Consider the following 20,362-nt stretch of genomic DNA (forward strand, 5'->3'; position numbering starts at 1 on the left):
TAAATAACACCCATGAACATACAAGATGGGAATATTATACAAGGCATCGATCAACAGGTAGAAAAGTCCTCTCTTCATTAATAAGGTGAACTATTGCTTAAACGTCGATGGATGGGCTGGTCGACTGAAAATTGATTAATCGCTCATTATTCGTCATTTGTCAGGTAGAAATGCCAAACTGGTTTCCGCTACTTTAATGCAAAGATTTGCTGTTCTCTCTTTCTATACAGGTATATATTGAATGTATATACTAGTGTACTAATGGCATGGAGAATTGAACATCTCTACCTCACCAATGCTTTATTTAAGGAGTGATATATCAGTTTGGTTGTTCAAATAAGCTTAAAGCTGCCTTTGATGAAACACAATGGTGTAAAAAAAGCAGCTCTTTACATTCTAAAGTATTTGTGCAAGCTCCTAGTGCTCTTCTTTAGCGTGTATGAAAGATTATGTGATGTTTTTGTGTATTAATGTGTGTGAAAGGACGGGGCTGTTATCGCTCCATTTGACAGCATAAGTCTTGAATTGCATAACGCCTCCTCTGTCCTGGCATTCAATATTCATTTGATGTTATTTTTAGCTTGCTGTAAGATTATATAAAATGAGACATACTGTTCTACAAACAGTGTGATCTACTTGCATGCTCTTTGGCTTGCCTTCAGTTTTTTCAATGATGTAGCGACATCACAAAGAGCATCACGCAGTCTGATGAGTGAAATAATATACATTAAATTAAGATGTCTTCACTGTTTGAGTGAGGAGTCAGCTGAGCCTCCTCCCCTGGAGATTCTCCTTTCTCTCCCCAGACACATTGGCATTCACAGCCACACGTGAGATGAGAGGCTTCCCGATTAATTTACACAATGGCAATCTAAACATGGTAGACCCGCAATCTCTGGCAAATCGGAGTAGTGCGAGCGGAGAGGAGTGGACACGATCAGAGGCCGAGTAGGGGAGGTGGAGGACTGTCTGTTGCACGGGATTCATCACATGCTTGTGCCGCCCCCACGGCTCCATGAGGAAGATTTGTGACACAGATATGCAGCACCCTGTGCTACCTAACCTCTACCTAACCCCCACCCCTCCTTTACATACAGACACACTCGGGCAGAGACGCACTCTGCCCGGTCGTGTAGGACGGTGCTGTATGGGAGGGGGGGAGGGAAGAGAGGCCGAACCGTTGCAGTCAAAAGCCTCATCTCTGGATCAAGCGTCCGCCTGTCTAGTAATGTGTTGTCATTGACCAATTAGGAAATCCAGATCAAACAGGCGCAGGCAATGGCCCCTCGCTGCCCCTTCTCTAAGCACTCTGCTCTTTTTAATTGAGCACATTTGTGGAATGAGAGGCTTCTCCCTTGAGGGGCCGATGGCTGCAGATACGAGCAAGCTGTTAACACAGGATCAGTCCGCTCAGCAAGGTTATCAAACAATCTGCTGACATAAAAAAAAGAAAATAGCGTTATGAGCCGTGCCAGTTAGAGGATCACAAAGCAGGTCTGTGGAGTGCAGGAGAGGATTGTTTTCAGAGGATGCAGTCTGTGAAAAGTTTGGTCACAAGTTAATGAACAGAGTGGAATCTGTGTGTCCTTGCTCAGGAGTTATTAGTTTAGTTGAATTTATTTGGTTCGTTTTCAATTTATACAGCTCAGTTTATGCTGACCGTACATGGTGTAGGCACCTTCCCCTTTCACATACATTATTGTGTACAGTTCCCTATGGATTTATACAAACTGAATAAAGTACATCTAGCCAAAAGTCCCACACAAAAATTGATATGCACACTAATGTTCATGCCCCAATTAGCAAAGTTAATAGAATAGCAATGTGTGAAAAGTCGATTGATTAGTTGATCAATAGAAACATTTGCAGCTATATTCATGATGAAACAACGTCCATCTATATCCACAAAAATATATAATATCAGAAAGAAAATACTATCGCAATAGTCCATCTAATAAAATGTAGTCTTAAGTCTGCTGGATGTAATTCATCCAACAAAAAGCTTTCTGTTTTATATCATTGTGAATGAAATATCTTTTGGATTTTGACTTTATTTGAGATTCTAAAATGATTCTATTGATACGATAACGGACAGATGAACAGATAATGACAGCACGCCATGAACACAGAAAGGCTGCTCATGACATTTTTAAATAGAGATGTTAGTGAGGTCCTTATGAGTGCTGGCAGTTTGATGGCATGTCTTCACAGGCATCTTGGGTGAAACAGAAAGCTCATGTTGCTGCTGTCCATCAGTGTCTGGGCAGGTTGAGCTCATGCACTATTTAAAATCTCTCCCTCTCACTCTCCCCTCCCATTCACTTAAAGTCACAAAAGGCCAAAGGTCACCGGCACAATGGAGACAAGGAGATCCTCCATCCCCCTTCCCCACACCAATGACCCCATCAAACACACACACACACACACACACACACACACACACACACACACACACACACACAACTGCCCATGACTTATCACCGCTGCCCGCACACCCTACACACTTGCAAGGCAGCGAACACACAAACACACACACCCTCGTGTTCTGCTCTCAGCCTTCTTTGAATTCCTTCCCATGTATCTTGCAGCTCGCCTGTCACTCCTCCCCCCAGCGCTATCAGTCTCTCTCCCCCAGACCTCATAATGGCTCCTCCTGGGTAGCGGCTGCGTCTGCGGCTCCCGCTATTTCAAAGTTTTAGCTGGCCGGATTAAGCATGGTATGTGGAAAATGAACAGCCACTCACAGGAGAGGGACACATGAGCTGAATGCATAATAAACCAGGAGACTGGCAAGAAAAAAAGAAAAAAGCAGAGAAAGGAAGGGGTGGGGGGGGGGGGGGGGTTAAGAAAAACATTCACTCACAAGTTGTCTGAAGCAGTGTCAGCACCTACACGGCAACAATATCACTCACCGAAATGGAAATGAAAAGCCTCTTTGACTTTTCTTCTTTGCTCACAATCAAAGGCAATTTTTTGAGACAAAGTGTTTAAAGGGGCTGAGGGTTGTCGTGACGGCTTTCTTTGTGAGATATTGAGTGCGAATTCACCTCATATCGCCAGCAGTCAGAGCAGGTTTACACTTTGGCTCGCTGGTTTCATCATCATCATCACATGCCTCCAAAAATTCCTGGAGGATTGCTGAGCAGAGAGGGGAGCTTGGCAGCGAGCGGTGAGGCTGATAGAGCACCAGAGAGGCTAGCTGGCTAGCTGCTAGCTCCACGCTGCTCCGGTTCTTTGGAGGCGACACGCAGTCATGTGGCTCATCTGTGCTGCCTCCAGCGCCCCGGGGGAATAGACCCCCTACTCCTCTTCCCTGCTATTAGCGTAAGGGTGGAAGGAAATTAAAAGAGAAGCTGTTTGGAGGACTGTAGAGGGCAAACAAGAGAGGGAGAAACCACTACGATGCTCCGCATGTTTGCATGTGGGATGTAGGACCATCTTTTCTCCCTTTGCTTGCTCTGGTAGCTAAGCGAGGTGGAGGGTGGGTGGGGGCTTGTTGGTGAAGAGAGACTGGCCCCCATCTGCCTTTGTCCTTTTTCTCTCTTTTTTTTATCGCGGGCGGCGATCGGCCTCTGAGACTTGGTGAAACGTTACACTTGGTTAGAGAGGAGATATTGCTTAGGCCCCTCTATGATCCCCAACCCTCTGTTTTCTTCTTCTTTTGCTGCTGCTGCTGCTGGAAGGGGGGGGGGGGGGCTGTAGCACCACCGATGGTGGGGGCTTCAACTACCCCATCCTCCTGCCCCCACCACCATGCTCCCTTTGCTTTTCTAATCACGCTGCAGATGTGCCTGATGGCTGAACAATCTCTGTGTACTGAACGTGGGGCTCCCGCAGGAATCCAGGAGGCTTGCTTATGTGAGCTGTCATGAAAAAAAAAGAGTGAGAGGGCAGGGAGGGAGGGAGTGAGGGAGGGAGGGATGTGAATGTGGGTCTGCATGAGAGAGAGAGAGAGAGAGAGAGAGAGAGAGAGAGAGAGAGAGAGAGAGAGAGAGAGAGAGAGAGGGAGTGCAGTGAGTTAGAGTGAGAATGGGAGATGGAGAAAGACAGAGGGGAAGAGGGAGAGATCAGTGAACAGCGACAAACACAGCAGGGTTCCTTGGATTGAGTGTGAGTGTGTGTGTGTGTGTGTGTGTGTGTGTGTGTGTGTGTGTGTGTGTGTGTGTGTGTGTGTGTGTGTGAGTGAGTGGCACAACTGCGAGCCCACCCTTGCTCACGGTTGCCGCTGGAGCTGCAGACCAAACCACATTAAATAAAAGAAATCCATTCCCAAGCCTGTTAAGGAGCCATGTGGGGAGGTGCGAGTGTATGTGTGTGTCTGTGTGTGCACTCGAGTGGCTGTGTGTCCATATGTGTGTGCAGCAGAGAAATGGGGGAAGGGAGGAGGAGGTGATGGAGAAGGGCTGAGGGGAGGGGAGGTAGAGCAGGGAGGTGGGACAAGCAGGAGGCAGCTCATATTATCCTCGTGCCAGCTCTGGATGGAGCCTGCCGAGGATTATGGCACATTCTGTAAAGCAACAATGGAAGCGGCGCCGATTCGTACACATTTCCATCCTCTCTGCTTTTTCCTCCGTCGAACAAACACAGCTTTGTCCTCGTTGCCTGCCTGGCCACTTACCAGGCAGAGAACCAGGCAGACACCTGGACTCCTAGAGCTGCCCTCTCCAAACTAAACACCCCTCCCTCAGAGCAAGAAAACGGCGTCTCTACAATGTTGAGATAATTAAAGGGGAGCTTTCGCATCGGCCTCGGCCAACAGTCGGAAGAAAACAAGGCATATCTCGGAATCAAAGCTCATTAAAATCATGAGGGTGAAGAGATGCTTCCTCCTCCTCCTCCTCCTCCTCCCTCATCTTTATCGCCCTTAAGCAAGTGCTGCAAACAGCCAAGCCCCAGTCAATGATGGCGCAGATTAGCCCTTTATTGCCTAATTCACCTACAATAGACGACACACAGGGACGTGATCACCTTGAGCAGCATGTCTCAACGTGTCCCCATGAGGTGCGAGAGCGATGCTGATTTCTCCGCTTAGGCCACCTTGTACCGTTTTAATAGTGTCAGCAGTACTTTGAGCTTTCGATTAGTGAGGTGTGTGTGTTTCCGTGTGTGTGTGTGTTGGTTGAGGGGGGTGTTTCACACAGTTTTGCGGAGGTATAACACCCAGCCTGTAGTGTTGTTGTTAAGCACATTAGGAGTGACTGAGGGTGTTGTGATGGTATCATGATGCCAGTCCAGCACTCAAGGGAAGGTGAGAAGAATTGTGTGTGTGTGCGTGCGTGTGTGTGTGTGTGTGTGTGTGTGTGTGTGTGTGTGTGTGTGTGTGTGTGCGTGTGTGTGTGTGTGTGTGTGTGTGTGTGTGTGTGTGTGTGTGTGTGTGTGCAGCCACCCTCCGACTCTCTGCACGTGTGTACAAAACTTCGGCCGAGTCCCTCTTGAAGCAGGAAATGTATCTTTATTCTAACGCTGCACCTGTGTCTCCCATAAAGCATAGGTTTGGTTTATTAAAGTCACACTCCTCTCAAAAGTGTGTTTAGCTTAGTGTTACCTCACCTGGATATTTGGTGTGCGGAGTTTGACGATGGAATTTTGTTTTCACATTTATCTGACAAAGAAGGAAAGTTTCTCTGTGAAGATGATTTTGTGACATCACAACACACAGCAAAACTACATCATCCACAAACGATCATTTCAAGTGTTTTATACTATATGTATGTAAAACATGTTTGAATGGGATATTTAAATTTGGGTCATTTTGCCACCAGTTTACCTGTCCTGTTGGACTCTGTTGTAGCACCACGTTCCCAGATCAATTGCAAAAACTATGGTGAGCACAATATTATCATAACCGATGGCCAAAACTACGTAAATAAGACCCAAGTTGTAATAAACTGGAACAACCCTTTAAGCAGCACTGTGCCTGGCCCCAGAGTAGCCTGACTGTTTTGGTTCACAAGCCATTTATATGAATAAATTAAATCTGTTTACTACTTCCCTACGCCTTGACAGCTCAGCTGAGAGACTGTGTAAAGCGGCGAGGGTTCGTGATCCATTTGTTCTGCTGTGATGGTGGGATAAAGCTAATCATTGTCTACTGTTCTCCCCCCTCAGACTGTTTTCATCCTGCAGAGCAGAGGCGCACAACTCGTCTACGTTACATTAACAGGCTACAAACTCTCTTTGAAGATGCGGGGATGGGTTTTGGGTGTCTGAAATAATGTTTAGATTGTGACAGTTCAAAAAAAGCAATCCCTCTTATTCACTAGAGATAATGTTCTGCTTTAGTGTCTTCGTTCAACATTATTTAGCGTCACCATCCTCCGGTTCCCGCCGTGGCACAGTTTTGTCATCAAATTAAATCCGCAGCCCCTTTTCAAGGTACACTTATGTAACATGAACACGTAATGAGACAAACATGGACCCTGCGTGACGGGAGACAATCCTGTCCTCTGCGGGGTGCCGTGTGGAAACAAAGCTTTTAAAGTGGTGGTACAGGGGGGAAGAAAAACATTGTTTTACCCTAGAGGTGGGCTGATAGCACTGTGAAAAGCCCATTTGAAGAGGTAGGCCTCATCTGTCACTGGGCAATGGAGGAGGCAGCCATGCAGAAGCCCCCTGATTATAAAGAGATAATTTCATCCAATCCTCCGGTGGTGCTCCATCACCTTGCCGCCATCCTCCACTGCCTTTCATATTTGTTCCCAGCCTGCATCTCCTCACCCGTTTCGTTTTATTATAGCTCCCACTCAATACATATATTTGAGCTCCCCCTTGAATAGGGAAGGAAAGCGGCTCTCCCTCCTCCCCTCCCACTCTCCATCCACCTCCACCCCCCCCCCCCCCATGTGTCTTTTGTCGTGCAGGAATCCGCAGCTCTCAACTTGTTGTGTAACGCCTGCCGTGCAATTTTGTAAATTAAGCTCAAGTAACGCATGTTTCTGCACCGATTTCCCCCCTCGCACACTCAGAAGCGTGCGGCAGGATTTCTGGGGTAACATGCTGTATAAAAAGTTCACATTAGGTAATGGCGCAGAGAAAATAATAAATGATAACATCTGTAAGATATAAATGTACAGTAAACATGGGGGAAGCTTATGATTGCATCTGTTGTTATATCTCCACAGTATCGGCAGTTTAATCTTCAATTTAGCTCATTAAAGAAACAACAAAGGAATAGTGTTTGATTAACAGAAGTGAATATCTGAACATTGAATTACTCATCTCGTACTTTTTATCTTGGGAAGAAAATGCATTTGAATATGTGGAGCCAGGCTTTACAGTGCGGGGAGGTCACAAGTAGCATTACAATGTGTGTTTAACAGGAAAGAAACAGGGGTGCTGAATGGCAGCCCGGCCTCTTTCTTTCCCCTCATTTTAACTCACTGTTGGAGGTAAGAGGGATGACATGGAGAGAAAAAAGAGTAGACAGAGCGAAGGGAAGGGCATGAGGGGAGAGAGACGGAGAGAGCAGGTCGACTCGCTCATCAATAACCACAAGGTCAGACAGGCAGTGCCGGGCTGAGTGGGCCCTGTTAGGAAGCAGCAGCTGAGGATTTGTAGAGCTTGTAAAGGCTTAAAGCAACACTGCTCCGCCTTCTTTGTGCCGCTAGCCAGGCCTTTGAAGGGCCAGGGAGACACCTGCTGGTGGCTAAGGGGCACGATGGTCCAGGGCCACCCCTCGCCAAGGATCAGCTCACTATCAGCTGGCACGGAGAGGGGACTGAGGGGGAGTGTTATAGCAGCAAACACCAGAGGGATGTAAATAAAGTCAGTGTATCGCTGAGGGTGATGCTTTTTCTCCTGTGTGACATATTGGGGGGGGGGAACAGAAGAGTTTGTAAACAGAAGAGATAGTAGTGGTGATGTTCACACATTTTTGAATGTATGTATTTAATGGATTTGCTCTCTTGAAATCAGGATATTTCTTCTGGGTTTGTTGACTCGAGAAATCCTGCCAAGTGGCGAGGTGTCCGACCTGAGCCCAGACCCCTCTCGAGTCTCAAACGTCTGTATATGTGAGACTTCAAAAATGTCAACAAACATTCCATCTGCAAAGATAGTCGGAGTGAAAAAAATTCCTCTGATGTCTCGCTCTTTTTTTTTTTATGAGCTTTCTAATTTATGGAGAGGAATACACTAGTGTGCCCTTCTCTCCTCTCAAGTACAGGCATGAGCAGCTCCAATAGGTAGCATAAAAGCTCTTTAGCTGTCTAGTGGAGTAGATTACTGGCCCTACCGTTAAATCCAGCTAGAGACCTCTAAGTGAGCATTATCAGTATGGTGCAGCATGCTGCCTCTCTCTCCCTCGTTTCCTCTCTCTCTCCCTCATCTCACCGGTACTTTGTGCGGTGAAATTTCTCAGTGTGTGATGGTAATGGAGAAAGATGGCGTGAGGGTGGGAGGGGTTTGAGTGATGGGGGGGGGGGGGAGTGTTTGAGTGAGAGATGATGCGCCGCAGGAAGAGATGTCCCTGCACTAGCGAGAAGGCCGAGACAGGATGAGATAAAGGAAGAGTGAAGGGAGGAGAAGATGGAGGTGAAGATAGAGGTAAAGATGGCGGGATACGCTCTCTGCCTCCACCCATATACGCGCTTGTTAATTCACTCACCCCTCCACTTGAAGCTGCAGGTCACTATGAGTTATAGCCGACACCCTGAGTGTGATATTTATTTGATGTTGAATGCAACATTAAATCAGACCCCCGGGGGCAGAATTGATAACCTTTAATGTAGCTTGTAATACTTTTTAACTTGTGATAATGTTATGTACCATGTCAGATCAAGGCCCCATTGTTTGCCTCCCGTGAAAAATGATTCCCCTGGAAAAAAAAAAGAGAGCGAGAAAGAGGTTTTCCATAAGCTGCTGCTCCAAAATCAATAGTGCGCTGTAAGGGGTTTTGTTAGAGGAACTCTTATGTAGCTGGAGAGTGGTGGGAGGGGGGGAAGGAGAAATGAAATGTAGAGCATGTCTGGGCCCAGCGTACAGATAATTGTTAACCAAAGATTACATAATGGCTAAGTAATGTAAACAGAGAACCACATGCCAAGTTAATGTTCTCACAGGCCAGGATGGAAGGGTTTCATGCAGTTTTCTAAAGGCAGGCTCTACAAAATGTGTGTGTGTCCTCCCACCTCTGTTCATTTCCCCCCACGGTCAGACATACTCTCTAAGCCATCCTGTGTGTGCTCTCCGAAGGTGTACGGCTGCATTCGAGGGCAACTGCCAGGGCTTGTTAAGGGTGTCACAGGAGCTCAGAGGAATGTCATCCTTTGGGCTCTCTGAGGTGCTTGTCATCTGCCAAATCAATATCTCCCTGCTCAGTTCACAGCCCCACACTCACACACACACACACACACACATATATATGTACACACTAAACTGCAATATCCTGGTGGTGATGGGATTGGCAGCTTCCCTGGGAAGAGGCGAGCTTTAACACGTGTCTGTGTTTCTGTTGCAGACGCTCCAGTTTAATGGCTGGCAGGTAGAGGCCGAAGAGGGACAATCAACATGAACTCGATTCCGTCGATGGACAGACACATACAGCAGACCAATGACCGTCTGCTGTGTATCAAACAGGTGAGAGTGTTGTGTCAGCTGATTTACACTATGTGAGCACTTGACACATAAACCACATAAAGTAAATGCTACTTATTACATGGGATACATGTGGGAAGTGCATTTAAATCAATTTAAAAGGGAAATCTTGAGGTGCATTTTCATTTTGGGAAACGTTTTACTTCAGAGGGATTCTTATTATTAGTCTTTATTACATGAACATGAAATAAAAAAACAAAACATCTTAGCTCATTTCCATCTGCAGTCCCTTGGGCAGGTACACAGGCAACAATCACCAGAAACTAAAAACATTCATTTACACCATTACAAAGTCTTTAAAGCAATTATAAAGACAAATCTACAAGCACACGTCAACATATAAATACTAGCACATTGCTCCTTTTACATTTTAAAGAGATTTTAACAAGAGCATTTGTTAAAGAATCCTCCATCTTCCATATGGTCTGTGAGCCGGAACTCAAAACAGTGACAATATGACATTGATGTGAGTATAATGCAATAGTCAGACTCATGTCAGACATGTACAATACTTAATTGTAGCACTTTCTTTTTGCACGGTAGTAAACTGTGTCAAAATACACTGTCGTATTGCTACTTTTAATTCATTTCAGACAGCCGCGGGACTTATTGTTGTGTAAACTTAGCTCATGAACAGCGTTGATATTTGGCATCAAGACTGACCTCGTCATTTCCCACAAGGAAGCTCGGCACAGCAGGGAAGTGACGGTAATAACTTCCCCTCAAGGAGAATGTAGAATCAGGGGCTGCAGGTTGATGCTTGATGGAGACGGTGTAAGTGCAGTGCCATGGCGGTGCATTGGATAATACGTCTTTGCTACATGTGTGACGTTAACAACCACAGGCAATTCGAATGCGTATGAATGCAGTTTTGGTCAGCATTAGTGTTAAATGATCTTCAGTGGGTTGAGAAAAAATAACAACCCTTCAAGCTGATGCCTTTTTAAACTGTGTCACCTAAAAAAGAAAAAAGGCTATGAAGCTAACAATGACATCTTTTCTTTGTTACAAGTTGACATTGCAGATATACGTTTATTTCTCTATATGTTTGGCTAGTAGAAAAGTGTGAACACTCTGGGTTTCCTTTAATAAGTTTGTGCCTGTACACACAAGTACACACACTCGCAGTCATGGCCAGAAGTCTTTACTGTTTGGCCACAGTAAAGTGACTTATCTGTTCGATCTCACTATCAGGACTGTGGGGTGACTCAGGTTACTGACTGGGGTCAAAGAGCGGAGGCTTCCCTCCCTCCCCCATCATCACCCTGCCTTTCTCCCTCCTCCGCCGCTGACTCCCAGCAAGTCCTTTTGTTCTCCTCTCCCCACCGTTTACTGCGGGATGAATCTCTGGCAGAATGAAACAGACATACTTGCGTAACCCCGGGCTACAGGGCTCTATACCTTTGATCTTTTTTCTTAACTGATGTCCCGTTTTTTTTCCTGGGCTCTGTGCTGAGGTCCACCTCCTCAAAAGTACATCAGAGTGCCTTTGGGACAATGTATGGGGCTTGCACTTAAACACAAGTGTGGACGTGGCAAATTGTTTTACCCTCGGCAGGGAGTTCCCGGCTATTACTGAGAAAGAGACAAGGTGAGGCAGATAGCAAGACGGGGCGAGTGTTTAGGGAGCAAACAGAGGGAAGCCCCTAAGTGTAGAGCCAAGCTTTGATGTACTTAAGTAATAAGGTAGAGGGAGGCACACACTCTGTCTATGCAGTCTGGTTACCTTCTTCACAGCAGGATATTAAATATTCAATGTCCCCTCCTTCTTTAGTTGTATGGGAGGTGAAATTGGATTCTATGAATGCCCTGTATTGCTAATAGCTAATGCATTATTCTGTAAGGGAAGTTAACAGAACAGGAAAAGGGATTTGCATCTGTCTTAACACAAAAGTGTAAACAATTCAAATGTTGCAGGGGTTAAATGTGTTAACCCCTGCAAGGCAAAATTTTAAACAAACACATACTAATGTTAGCGACTGGGGAAGCAGCACATGGGTAAACATGCCAATTAGAGAGATCCATTGCATACAAGGAGGCCTCCAGTCCGTCTAATAAATGGTTAAGCGCCGGGTCATTTCAAACCAACCAGTAAGAGCCAGCACCCTGCTAATAGAGGCAGCTTTGTGCCGCAGACAATCAGGGTTTGGAAGGCCCGCATAATAAATACCATTTATGTCCTGCCAATTAGACTAGCAGTGAGCCCATTCAGCCGGCCGTCTATTCTCCTCCCCGCACACAAAGATGATCATCAGGGGAGATCAGAACAATTAACTCACTATCTTCTCCCCCTGCTCCCCATTGTCCAATATCCAAGCCATTAAAATAATTAAGGAAATATTGTAAACCAATCCAGCTGTTTGCTTTAATTGAAAGTGTGCACATGCCGAAATTTGGCATCTCGATGGCAATACGGACGTGGAGCGGGAATATAAATGAAGCCTCCTCCATTGTGTTGTTGTTTTCTGCGAAGATGTGACATGTCTGTCTGAATACTCCCAGCCAGAGCAGCGGACAGGGGAACAAATTGATTTTGTTGCTCAAATGATAAATTACTGCCGAGCGTGATGATAAAGTGGAAGGAAATTGGAATCTGTCAGCCTGATTGAATCATAGGTTGAAAGTTAAATCAGAAATCATTATGGTGGTAATTTTTAAATTACCTTCCTGTTGTGAAACAGCAATAATGTGACTTATAAACAAACTGTTCATAAACTATAAAAACATTGTTATCTTTCATCCCAATGCATTCATTTTGATAATTAAAATGTATTTTCAAAATGCATCAGATGTCTTGTTTGACTTTTTTATGTATTAGGAAAGTATGTTACTTCTCACTTCTACATGAAGCATTTGGATTAATAACAAGACAGGAAATTGTGAATGTGATTAATCAAAAAGAAAATCAGCTGATAAATCACTACTGAAATATTAGTTGCATCTCTAACACTTTTCACGTTGATATATGGAAAAGGTAAACAACACCGATAGTGTTTGTTTCCTTATGATGTGTACAGGTGGTGCTAAATACTTTAAAGGAACATAAGCCTATATATAACTTTTAACAGCAAAAAATAAATACATTTGCTTGTTTAACCTCCAAAAAGATGAGGATGTTTAGATACAGATAAAGATACACGGTAACAGTTATCTGATTTCATCGGGCAAACACACAGTTTCTCAGTGGCAGTTTGTTTTCCTCTGGCGTCCTAGAATTGCATCGTTGTGAACACTTTGGGGAAGATGGGCTCCGTGATACTGCCGGTATCTATTTCAGAGACAGTATTTTTCCTCTCGCTGTGCGGAAGCCAGCTTGCTGTCAGACTCTCCACTCAGTGGTTCGTACAGGGGTTTGGCGGAAACTATGAACTCTCCTCTCGCTGCAGGAGCACTTCCTCAAACAGTAAGCGTCAATATTTCAAGAAAAACTGGAAAACAACCCTCTCTGCACTGCCTCTGTACTGCCTCTGCTCTGTCTCTGTACTGCCTCTGTACTGTCTCTGTACTGCCTCTGTACTGTCTCTGTACTGTCTCTGCACTGCCTCTGTACTGCCTCTGCTCTGTCTCTGCACTGCCTCTGTACTGCCTCTGTACTGTCTCTGTACTGTCTCTGTACTGTTTCTGTACTGTCTCTGTACTGCCTCTGTACTGTTTCTGTACTGTCTCTGTACTGCCTCTGTACTGTCTCTGTACTGTCTCTGTACTGTCTCTGCACTGCCTCTGTACTGTCTCTGTACTGTCTCTGTACTGCCTCTGTACTGCCTCTGCACTGTCTCTGTACTGTCTCTGCACTGCCTCTGTACTGTCTCTGCACTGCCTTAGTACTGCCTCTGTACTGCCTCTGCTCTGCCTCTGCACTGCCTCTGTACTGCCTCTGCTCTGGCTCTGCACTGCCTCTGCACTGCCTCTGTCCTGCCTCTGTACTGTCTCTGCACTGCCTTAGTACTGCCTCTGTGCTGCCTCTGCTCTGCCTCTGCACTGCCTCTGTACTGCCTCTGCTCTGGCTCTGCACTGCCTCTGCACTGCCTCGGTCCTGCCTCTGTACTGCCTCTGCACTGTCTCTGTACTGTCTCTGCACTGCCTCTGTACTGTCTCTGCACTGCCTTAGTACTGCCTCTGTACTGCCTCTGCTCTGGCTCTGTGCTGCCTCTGCTCTGCCTCTGCACTGCCTCTGTACTGCCTCTGCTCTGGCTCTGCACTGCCTCTGCACTGCCTCTGTCCTGCCTCTGTACTGCCTCTGCACTGTCTCTGTACTGTCTCTGCACTGCCTCTGTACTGTCTCTGCACTGCCTCTGTACTGCCTCTGCTCTGCCTCTGCTCTGGCTCTGTACTGCCTCTGTACTGCCTCTGTACTGCCTCTGCACTGTCTCTGTACTGTCTCTGCACTGCCTCTGTACTGTCTCTGCACTGCCTTAGTACTGCCTCTGCTCTGGCTATGTACTGCCTCTGCTCTGCCTCTGCTCTGGCTCTGTACTGCCTCTGTACTGCCTCTGCTCTGGCTCTGTACTGCCTCTGCTCTGCCTCTGCACTGCCTCTGCCCTGCCTCTGTACTGCCTCTGCACTGCCTCTGCACTGCCTCTGCCCTGCCTCTGTACTGCCTCTGCACTGCCTCTGTCCTGCCTCTGTCCTGCCTCTGCACTGCCTCTGTCCTGCCTCTGCACTGCCTCTGTCCTGCCTCTGTCCTGCCTCTGCACTGCCTCTGTCCTGCCTCTGCCCTGCCTCTGCCCTGCCTCTGTACTGCCTCTGTATTGCCTCTGCTCTGCCTATGCAGCTGTTTGTGTCTGCCACTGTGTTCTTTCCAGGGTTAATTGTCTCCATTAATATGTTTTCAGTGCTCTGGGGCGGCGCTGCATAACAACAGCAGCGTAACCAAAAGCTGTGATTTTAAAAGGGAAGGGAGTCTTTGCCAGTTCACGTGCGCTGTCACATTCAGTTTAGCTGCAGATGTGCAGATCAAGTCGTTTCCAGACGTGACTACAGAGGATGATTGTATCTGAAGAAAGCTGTTTTCTCAGGACGCTGCGAGTCTTTGTTTCCCTCGAACTGAGCCGAGCTTTTACTGGAGTGTAAATGTTGGAGGATAACTCTCACCCAGGGGACGAGGACAGAGGGGGAGTGAGGGGTCTCTTGGCCACTAGTTTAGGTTTGATTGGTGGGTTTTGGCCGGAGTAGGGGGAACATCTGTGGCGTGGCAGTGCCAAGCTCTCCATGTGACAGCCACACTGGTGGGACCAATTGTTCTGAGTGCAAAGAACAGTAATCAATTCAAGCCCAAGTGTTGGTGGTGTGCGTTTTTTTCCCCCTTCCCCTCTACATATTCTCCCTCCTCCCCCTTTCCATCCTTGGTGCGCTGATTGCGTGTGCTGTCTAGCTTCCAGACTCATCTAAATTTAGCATCTGTGGATGTGTGTGTGTGTGTGTGTGTCTCCAGGAGACTTTATCCACTAGTAGAATTTACATGCTCAGCAAACAACCACGTCTTTGTCCCAGGCTCCCAAAACAAAGACATGAAGGGCGAGTGGGGAACGGTCTTGGACAAAACATAAAATAAACAAGAATGGATTCATCCGGCCCTTGTCAAATGCTGGCTTTGTTAAATTGATATGAAAGCTGCCTTATCAAATCCTGACCTCTGCTGCCCCCTAAAGAGAAAACAAGAAAAAAGCACTGCGAGGTAGTGACTGTGCTACTCTCCCTTCGTCTTCTCGTATCAAAGACTTGTTAAGAAGGCAGCCATTCACTTTAAGCTGACAAACCCCTCTATTTACCTTTTGATGCCATGGAGTGGGATTCCATTTGTTCCTGGTTTATACAAGTGTACTGCAAAAGCTTGTGCATATTATCTCTCCAAAGGCGAAAGATTACTGCAGAGTGGAGGTGGTGTTTCTGCTCTTCTATGTATAAAGTGATTCATATTAAGGTTTGGAAGCTTTTATAGAAGAAATTACAAACTGTGAGTCCGATGTGGTGACCCAGAGAGGTCCATTTTTCAGTTTATTTTGCTGCTATACAGCAAGGCAGTGCAACAGGGTTAGTGAGTGGGTTGCTGGCACCAGTTGGGGATTGAATGCCATAAAGGGGTACCTGTAGGTCAAGTAGCCTGTTGTCAGATAAAGTCACAGCACAGCTCAGGGCCTGCTGGTGAAATAAGCGCTTCCTCAGCTATTCATGCAGCCGTACAGGGAGATTTATTGCATTCATTGGCGAGGCATTGCTACAGAAACCTGGGGAGAGTGAAGTGGAGGCATGAGTCTAATGGGGACATACCCCTTCAGCCTTAGGCATTAATACTTTAAACCTACCACAAAAGTACTCTAAAGTGTAATTAGATCAACTTTCGAAATTTTGGTCGTAAAAATGCTGTCTTTTTTTTTTAAGCCACTCTGAGTGCTTTTAATTATTCAACATGTTATTAGTGTGGACCTTGTTTTGGTGACGAGTCATTTTCTCTCTTACAATCCATCCGTCAATTTTCAGTCTGTTATCCAGGATTCAGGGAGGCAGCAATCTTTCACGTGTGTTTATTTTGGATCTACATCCTTTTGATGTAAATATCGAAGTCAGTTAGTCAGTCGACTTTTTAAAGTATTAATTATTAAAGGGAATTGGAGGTGAGCAAATGCATTTAATAATTTAAATGGTAATTTATGCCATATTAGGACTAGTGTTTAATACCTATAATGAATAAATTGCCATATCACAACTTTCATTAAAGCAGTATGTATGCAGTGCCTTCTCATCCTGTCTTGTTATACTGATCCGTATTATCCACCGATGAAATGGATAACTTAATATAGATATGATCTCTATTTTGTGTCCTTTAAATGTTCTTGGACTCTAATATATTCCCAAACTCTCTATTTTTTCCTCTCCAGCACTTACAAAATCCAGCAAATTTCCAAACAGCAGCGACCGAGTTGCTGGACTGGTGTGGTGACCCCCGAGCCTTCCAGCGCCCCTTCGAGCAAAGCCTGATGGGATGCCTAACGGTAAGTCTCCAGTCATGACCCTCCTCTTCAGTCTCATACTCGAAGGTTCAAGGACAATGAAAAGCCCGCTAAAATTAATGCTGCATTGGCTCTTTCCCTCCGGGTCGGACGGAACTAATGTTTAGCTGCTTGATCTACACTGAGGTCACTGGAAAATAAATAGTTCTTTAGAAACTACTGACATTCAGTCCCCGTTCAGTTACAGTTTGAAATCGGCACACTGGAACACAAAAAGGAGAGCAATAGCGTCCTCAAACCACAAAGCAATCAGTGCTTATAGGGAAATACAGTTACAACACCCTTAATTCCCTTCCTTAAATGCTTAGGGGCTTCTGATTAATTGAATAATTAGTATCCCATGGCATTTGGAGAAAAAAAAAGACTTGACTGTTTTGAGACATATACTGTAAACAAAGAATGATTTTGGCCAAAATGCAATTTCATTCTGTGTAATTTCATTATTTCTTCAGTAGGGCTGAAAAGGTGGCTCTGGGAAGTTTGCAGCTTGCTCCTTTGTGCAGGACAGCAGCTTGGATCTACAGCACGTACAATGGATTCCAATGACAGTGAAGTTTCATGGTGAAAAAAATGAGCATATAAACTTCTCAAAACATTTCTTAACTCAGTACTCTGCTGTTCAACTCCTATTTTTCTGAGAAAACATGGCTAAATACACAGCTTCTGTTTGTCGCTAGCCATAACCAATGTAGTTACGTGCAGCAAAGACAAAAAGCTAACTGTAGCAGCGACAAATGGAAGCTGTCCATTTAGCCATACTTTGATATGTTTTTGTCAGAATAGTATTTGAAACTTATTGAACCTTCAGAGGGACAACAGATCTGTGTTTTATCAACCAAACTATGCCTAAATACACAGCTTACAGCAGATATTGCTAATGTGGTTAGCTGTTTTGTGCAACTAGCGTTAGCTTAAATTGGTCACGAATTACAAACGGCTAACTGGGCCAACAACAAACGGCTGTTCGGTTCTCTATATTTTTGCAAATACATAAGTGTCTGGAACATGCCGGGCTTATGGGTAGGCAGTCTTAAGAAGTTTCTATGGGTGATGGTGCTTTTTTCTGGTTTGGTTTTGTTTTTGCCATGGCTCTCAGTCACCATTGGAATCCATTGTAACTGTTTTTGTATCCAAGCTGACTTTAGCTGCCGTTTGCCACAAATAAGCAAACTACAAATTGTTAAAAACCTACTAGGGGGTGAGTATTTGATAGATTTATTTCATTGATTTTCGGTATTTCTTCTATAAAAACCTCTTCTGATGTATTCTGTGTCAATGCAGACATGGGAGTTACAAAATGAAGAGATGTCTGTCCTGAGATGGAACAGATAGTCAGGTAGAACAATGGATGGACTGCGGATGTGTCACTCACCTGTCACCTTGGGCCATTCTGTGCTTTAACATGCTCATTTCCATACCGCCTCCAGCATTTGATAAGAGATACATACAACTCCTATTGGGTGCAATTTGTAAACCCTTCGAGCGAGCGTGGCTACAGCAAGCCAAGGAACTCGAGAGATTTGTACTTGAGCACCACAGTGAAACCACTCTGACACATCCTTCCATTCAAGTGATTGTTTGTGTTACTGCTTTAATGTGCAGCAGCAGGTGCCTTTTCCTCCATTTCGCCGATTCAATTTGTTTCCTGCCGTGAATATCTCAAGGCTTTTCCTTTTAGTTTATGAGTTGTATAGACCTGAGCGTGAACCAAACAGCGAAAGAGCAAAGAGAATCTGATGTTACACAGTCTCAGGCTGTAATGGTAAACACTTCACCCTGTTGCCTGCATGTTTTGTATCTCACTGCTGCCTGAACGTAGGCATTTGGTGATGTCAGAGAGGTGGCTGGTTTTAATTTAGGACTAAATTATTTGTCATCTTTGTCATCAGTTCAATATAATAGACATTTTTCTGCTTCTTTACATTTTTTCAACAGGAGGTAGAATTGCCATTTTTGCAATTTTTACATTTATTACCAAATTCATTGTAAGGTATGAAGAATTAATAATTTGCTGTACCCAGAGTTTCAAAGAGTATAACATATAACGTTTGTGTGACTTCTGTATGGAGGACAATCCACCACCACAACTCCACTGACTGTGTACAATTTAAGTCCTGAAATTAGAACTACTTATTGTAACTTCTTACACTAGAATTACCATTTAGCAAAACGTCCCTCACAAGTTTAGATTCTAATTAGACAGCCTATACTCGTATATCTTCTTCTTAATGGGGGATTCCTATAAATAAAGGCCAGATATACATACTCTGTTTTGGTGTCACGTCAAGACTATACTTACAGGAGATAATGACATGGTGCAGGGAGCAGTGTTCAGCTGTGCTACCTCAGGGCTTGAACTTCAGATCGCGGCTTTGAAAACCAGGCAGGGAGAGGAATCCGTCTCTAGTGAGGCACGTTGGTCCACACAGGCCTTAGTTTGTCCTAAAGGTTTAGCGGGTCTCTTTGAGTTGATAATGGCAATTGTAAATCAAAGCAACATGTGCCACATAAGGGTGATTTACATCACCTCCTGTGGCATGTTGATGTTTCTCTTAATGTTTCCTCTCAGTGGGCATCGCGGCACCAGAGGCCACATTTTGTCCATCGACTCATATGGAACTGATAAACTTGCAGTGACTTTATCCTTTAAGTTGAACTTTATCTTTGATGCTGCCAAGATTTATTATATAACAGTCAGAATCTGGGAAAATATCAGGACAAAATGTTAAATCCTTTTGATGCGTTGCTCTACTAGGATGGGTTTGTATGAAACTTATTTTTAAAAGTAATCTGTGGATGCAATGATGTATCTTTAAAATCTGAATGTGAGACCCATTTCAATATTATGACTTTTGTCTAGGAGATTATGAATACACGTTCCTGTTTATTTGTCTTTTGTATTAGTTGGCAGGATATCTCAAAAAACTATCGCAATTTCAAATAAATTTGTTTTTAAAAAATTCGGCCATGGGATTAGAAGAAGTTGTGAACTTTTGGTGCGGATCTAGGAATGTTCTAACATCTTTAAAAAAATAATAAACTTGCATTCAAGTAAATACAATCAGGCCTATATATCCCACAATGGTCTGTCAATATGTGTAATTAAATCATTTTGCATAAATAACGCAAAAGAGGTAAGCACTTCCTGAGCACTTTCTACAGGTCTTCTAAACATCTTCCTAGGAATAAATATATAATAAGACAGAATAGAATAGCAGGATAAAAATACCAATTGAGTAATAAACCTAAAATAAATAATATTTATGTGATGTCAGACATCGAGTGGGACCTAGATACCCCTCAAATAAAACCCGCCTGTTTGCTATCCGGGCTCCAAAATGGTGGAACGACCTCTCCTATTAACATCAGGTCAGCAGAAAGTCTTCACACCTTCAGTCGCAGTCTGAAAGCTGCACTTACATTGGTTTGTCTTATTTGAAGCTATTGTTCTGCACTTAAAGGATTTCACCTGAAGCTAATGTATTTGCAAGATTCTTGCTGTCCTGAGTTGTATCCTCATGATTGTTTGCACTTATAAGTCGCTTTGGACAAAAGCGTCAGCTAAATGAACTGTAATGTAATGTAATGTAATACATGTGCTAGTGTTTTCCAAACATTAACATATCTATCTTTAAGATACTTTACCTTTCAAACTCCCTGTGTAATTTCATTATTTCTTCAGTAGGAATGAAGCACACAACATTACAGAATAGAATATTTGACTTTGTCCTGACTGAGTGCCGCATGCTGTTGTTGTGTTC

General features: G+C 44.6%; 1 protein-coding gene across 3 annotated transcripts in view; it reads left to right on the forward strand.

Moving 5' to 3' along the window:
* LOC115024540 (zinc finger MIZ domain-containing protein 1-like) overlaps positions 1-20,362 on the forward strand; it is a 105,823-nt gene that overhangs the window by 56,454 nt on the left and 29,007 nt on the right. For all 3 annotated transcript variants that reach the window (XM_029456223.1, XM_029456222.1, XM_029456224.1), the window contains 2 exons: positions 9,458-9,576; positions 16,470-16,583. In XM_029456223.1, the coding sequence (XP_029312083.1) occupies positions 9,508-9,576; positions 16,470-16,583 (183 nt within the window). In that variant the 5' untranslated portion in view covers positions 9,458-9,507. The remainder of the gene's footprint in view (positions 1-9,457; positions 9,577-16,469; positions 16,584-20,362) is intronic.

Source organism: Cottoperca gobio, chromosome 19, assembly GCF_900634415.1.
Source record: "Cottoperca gobio chromosome 19, fCotGob3.1, whole genome shotgun sequence".
In the NCBI taxonomy this organism is placed as follows: domain Eukaryota; kingdom Metazoa; phylum Chordata; class Actinopteri; order Perciformes; family Bovichtidae; genus Cottoperca; species Cottoperca gobio.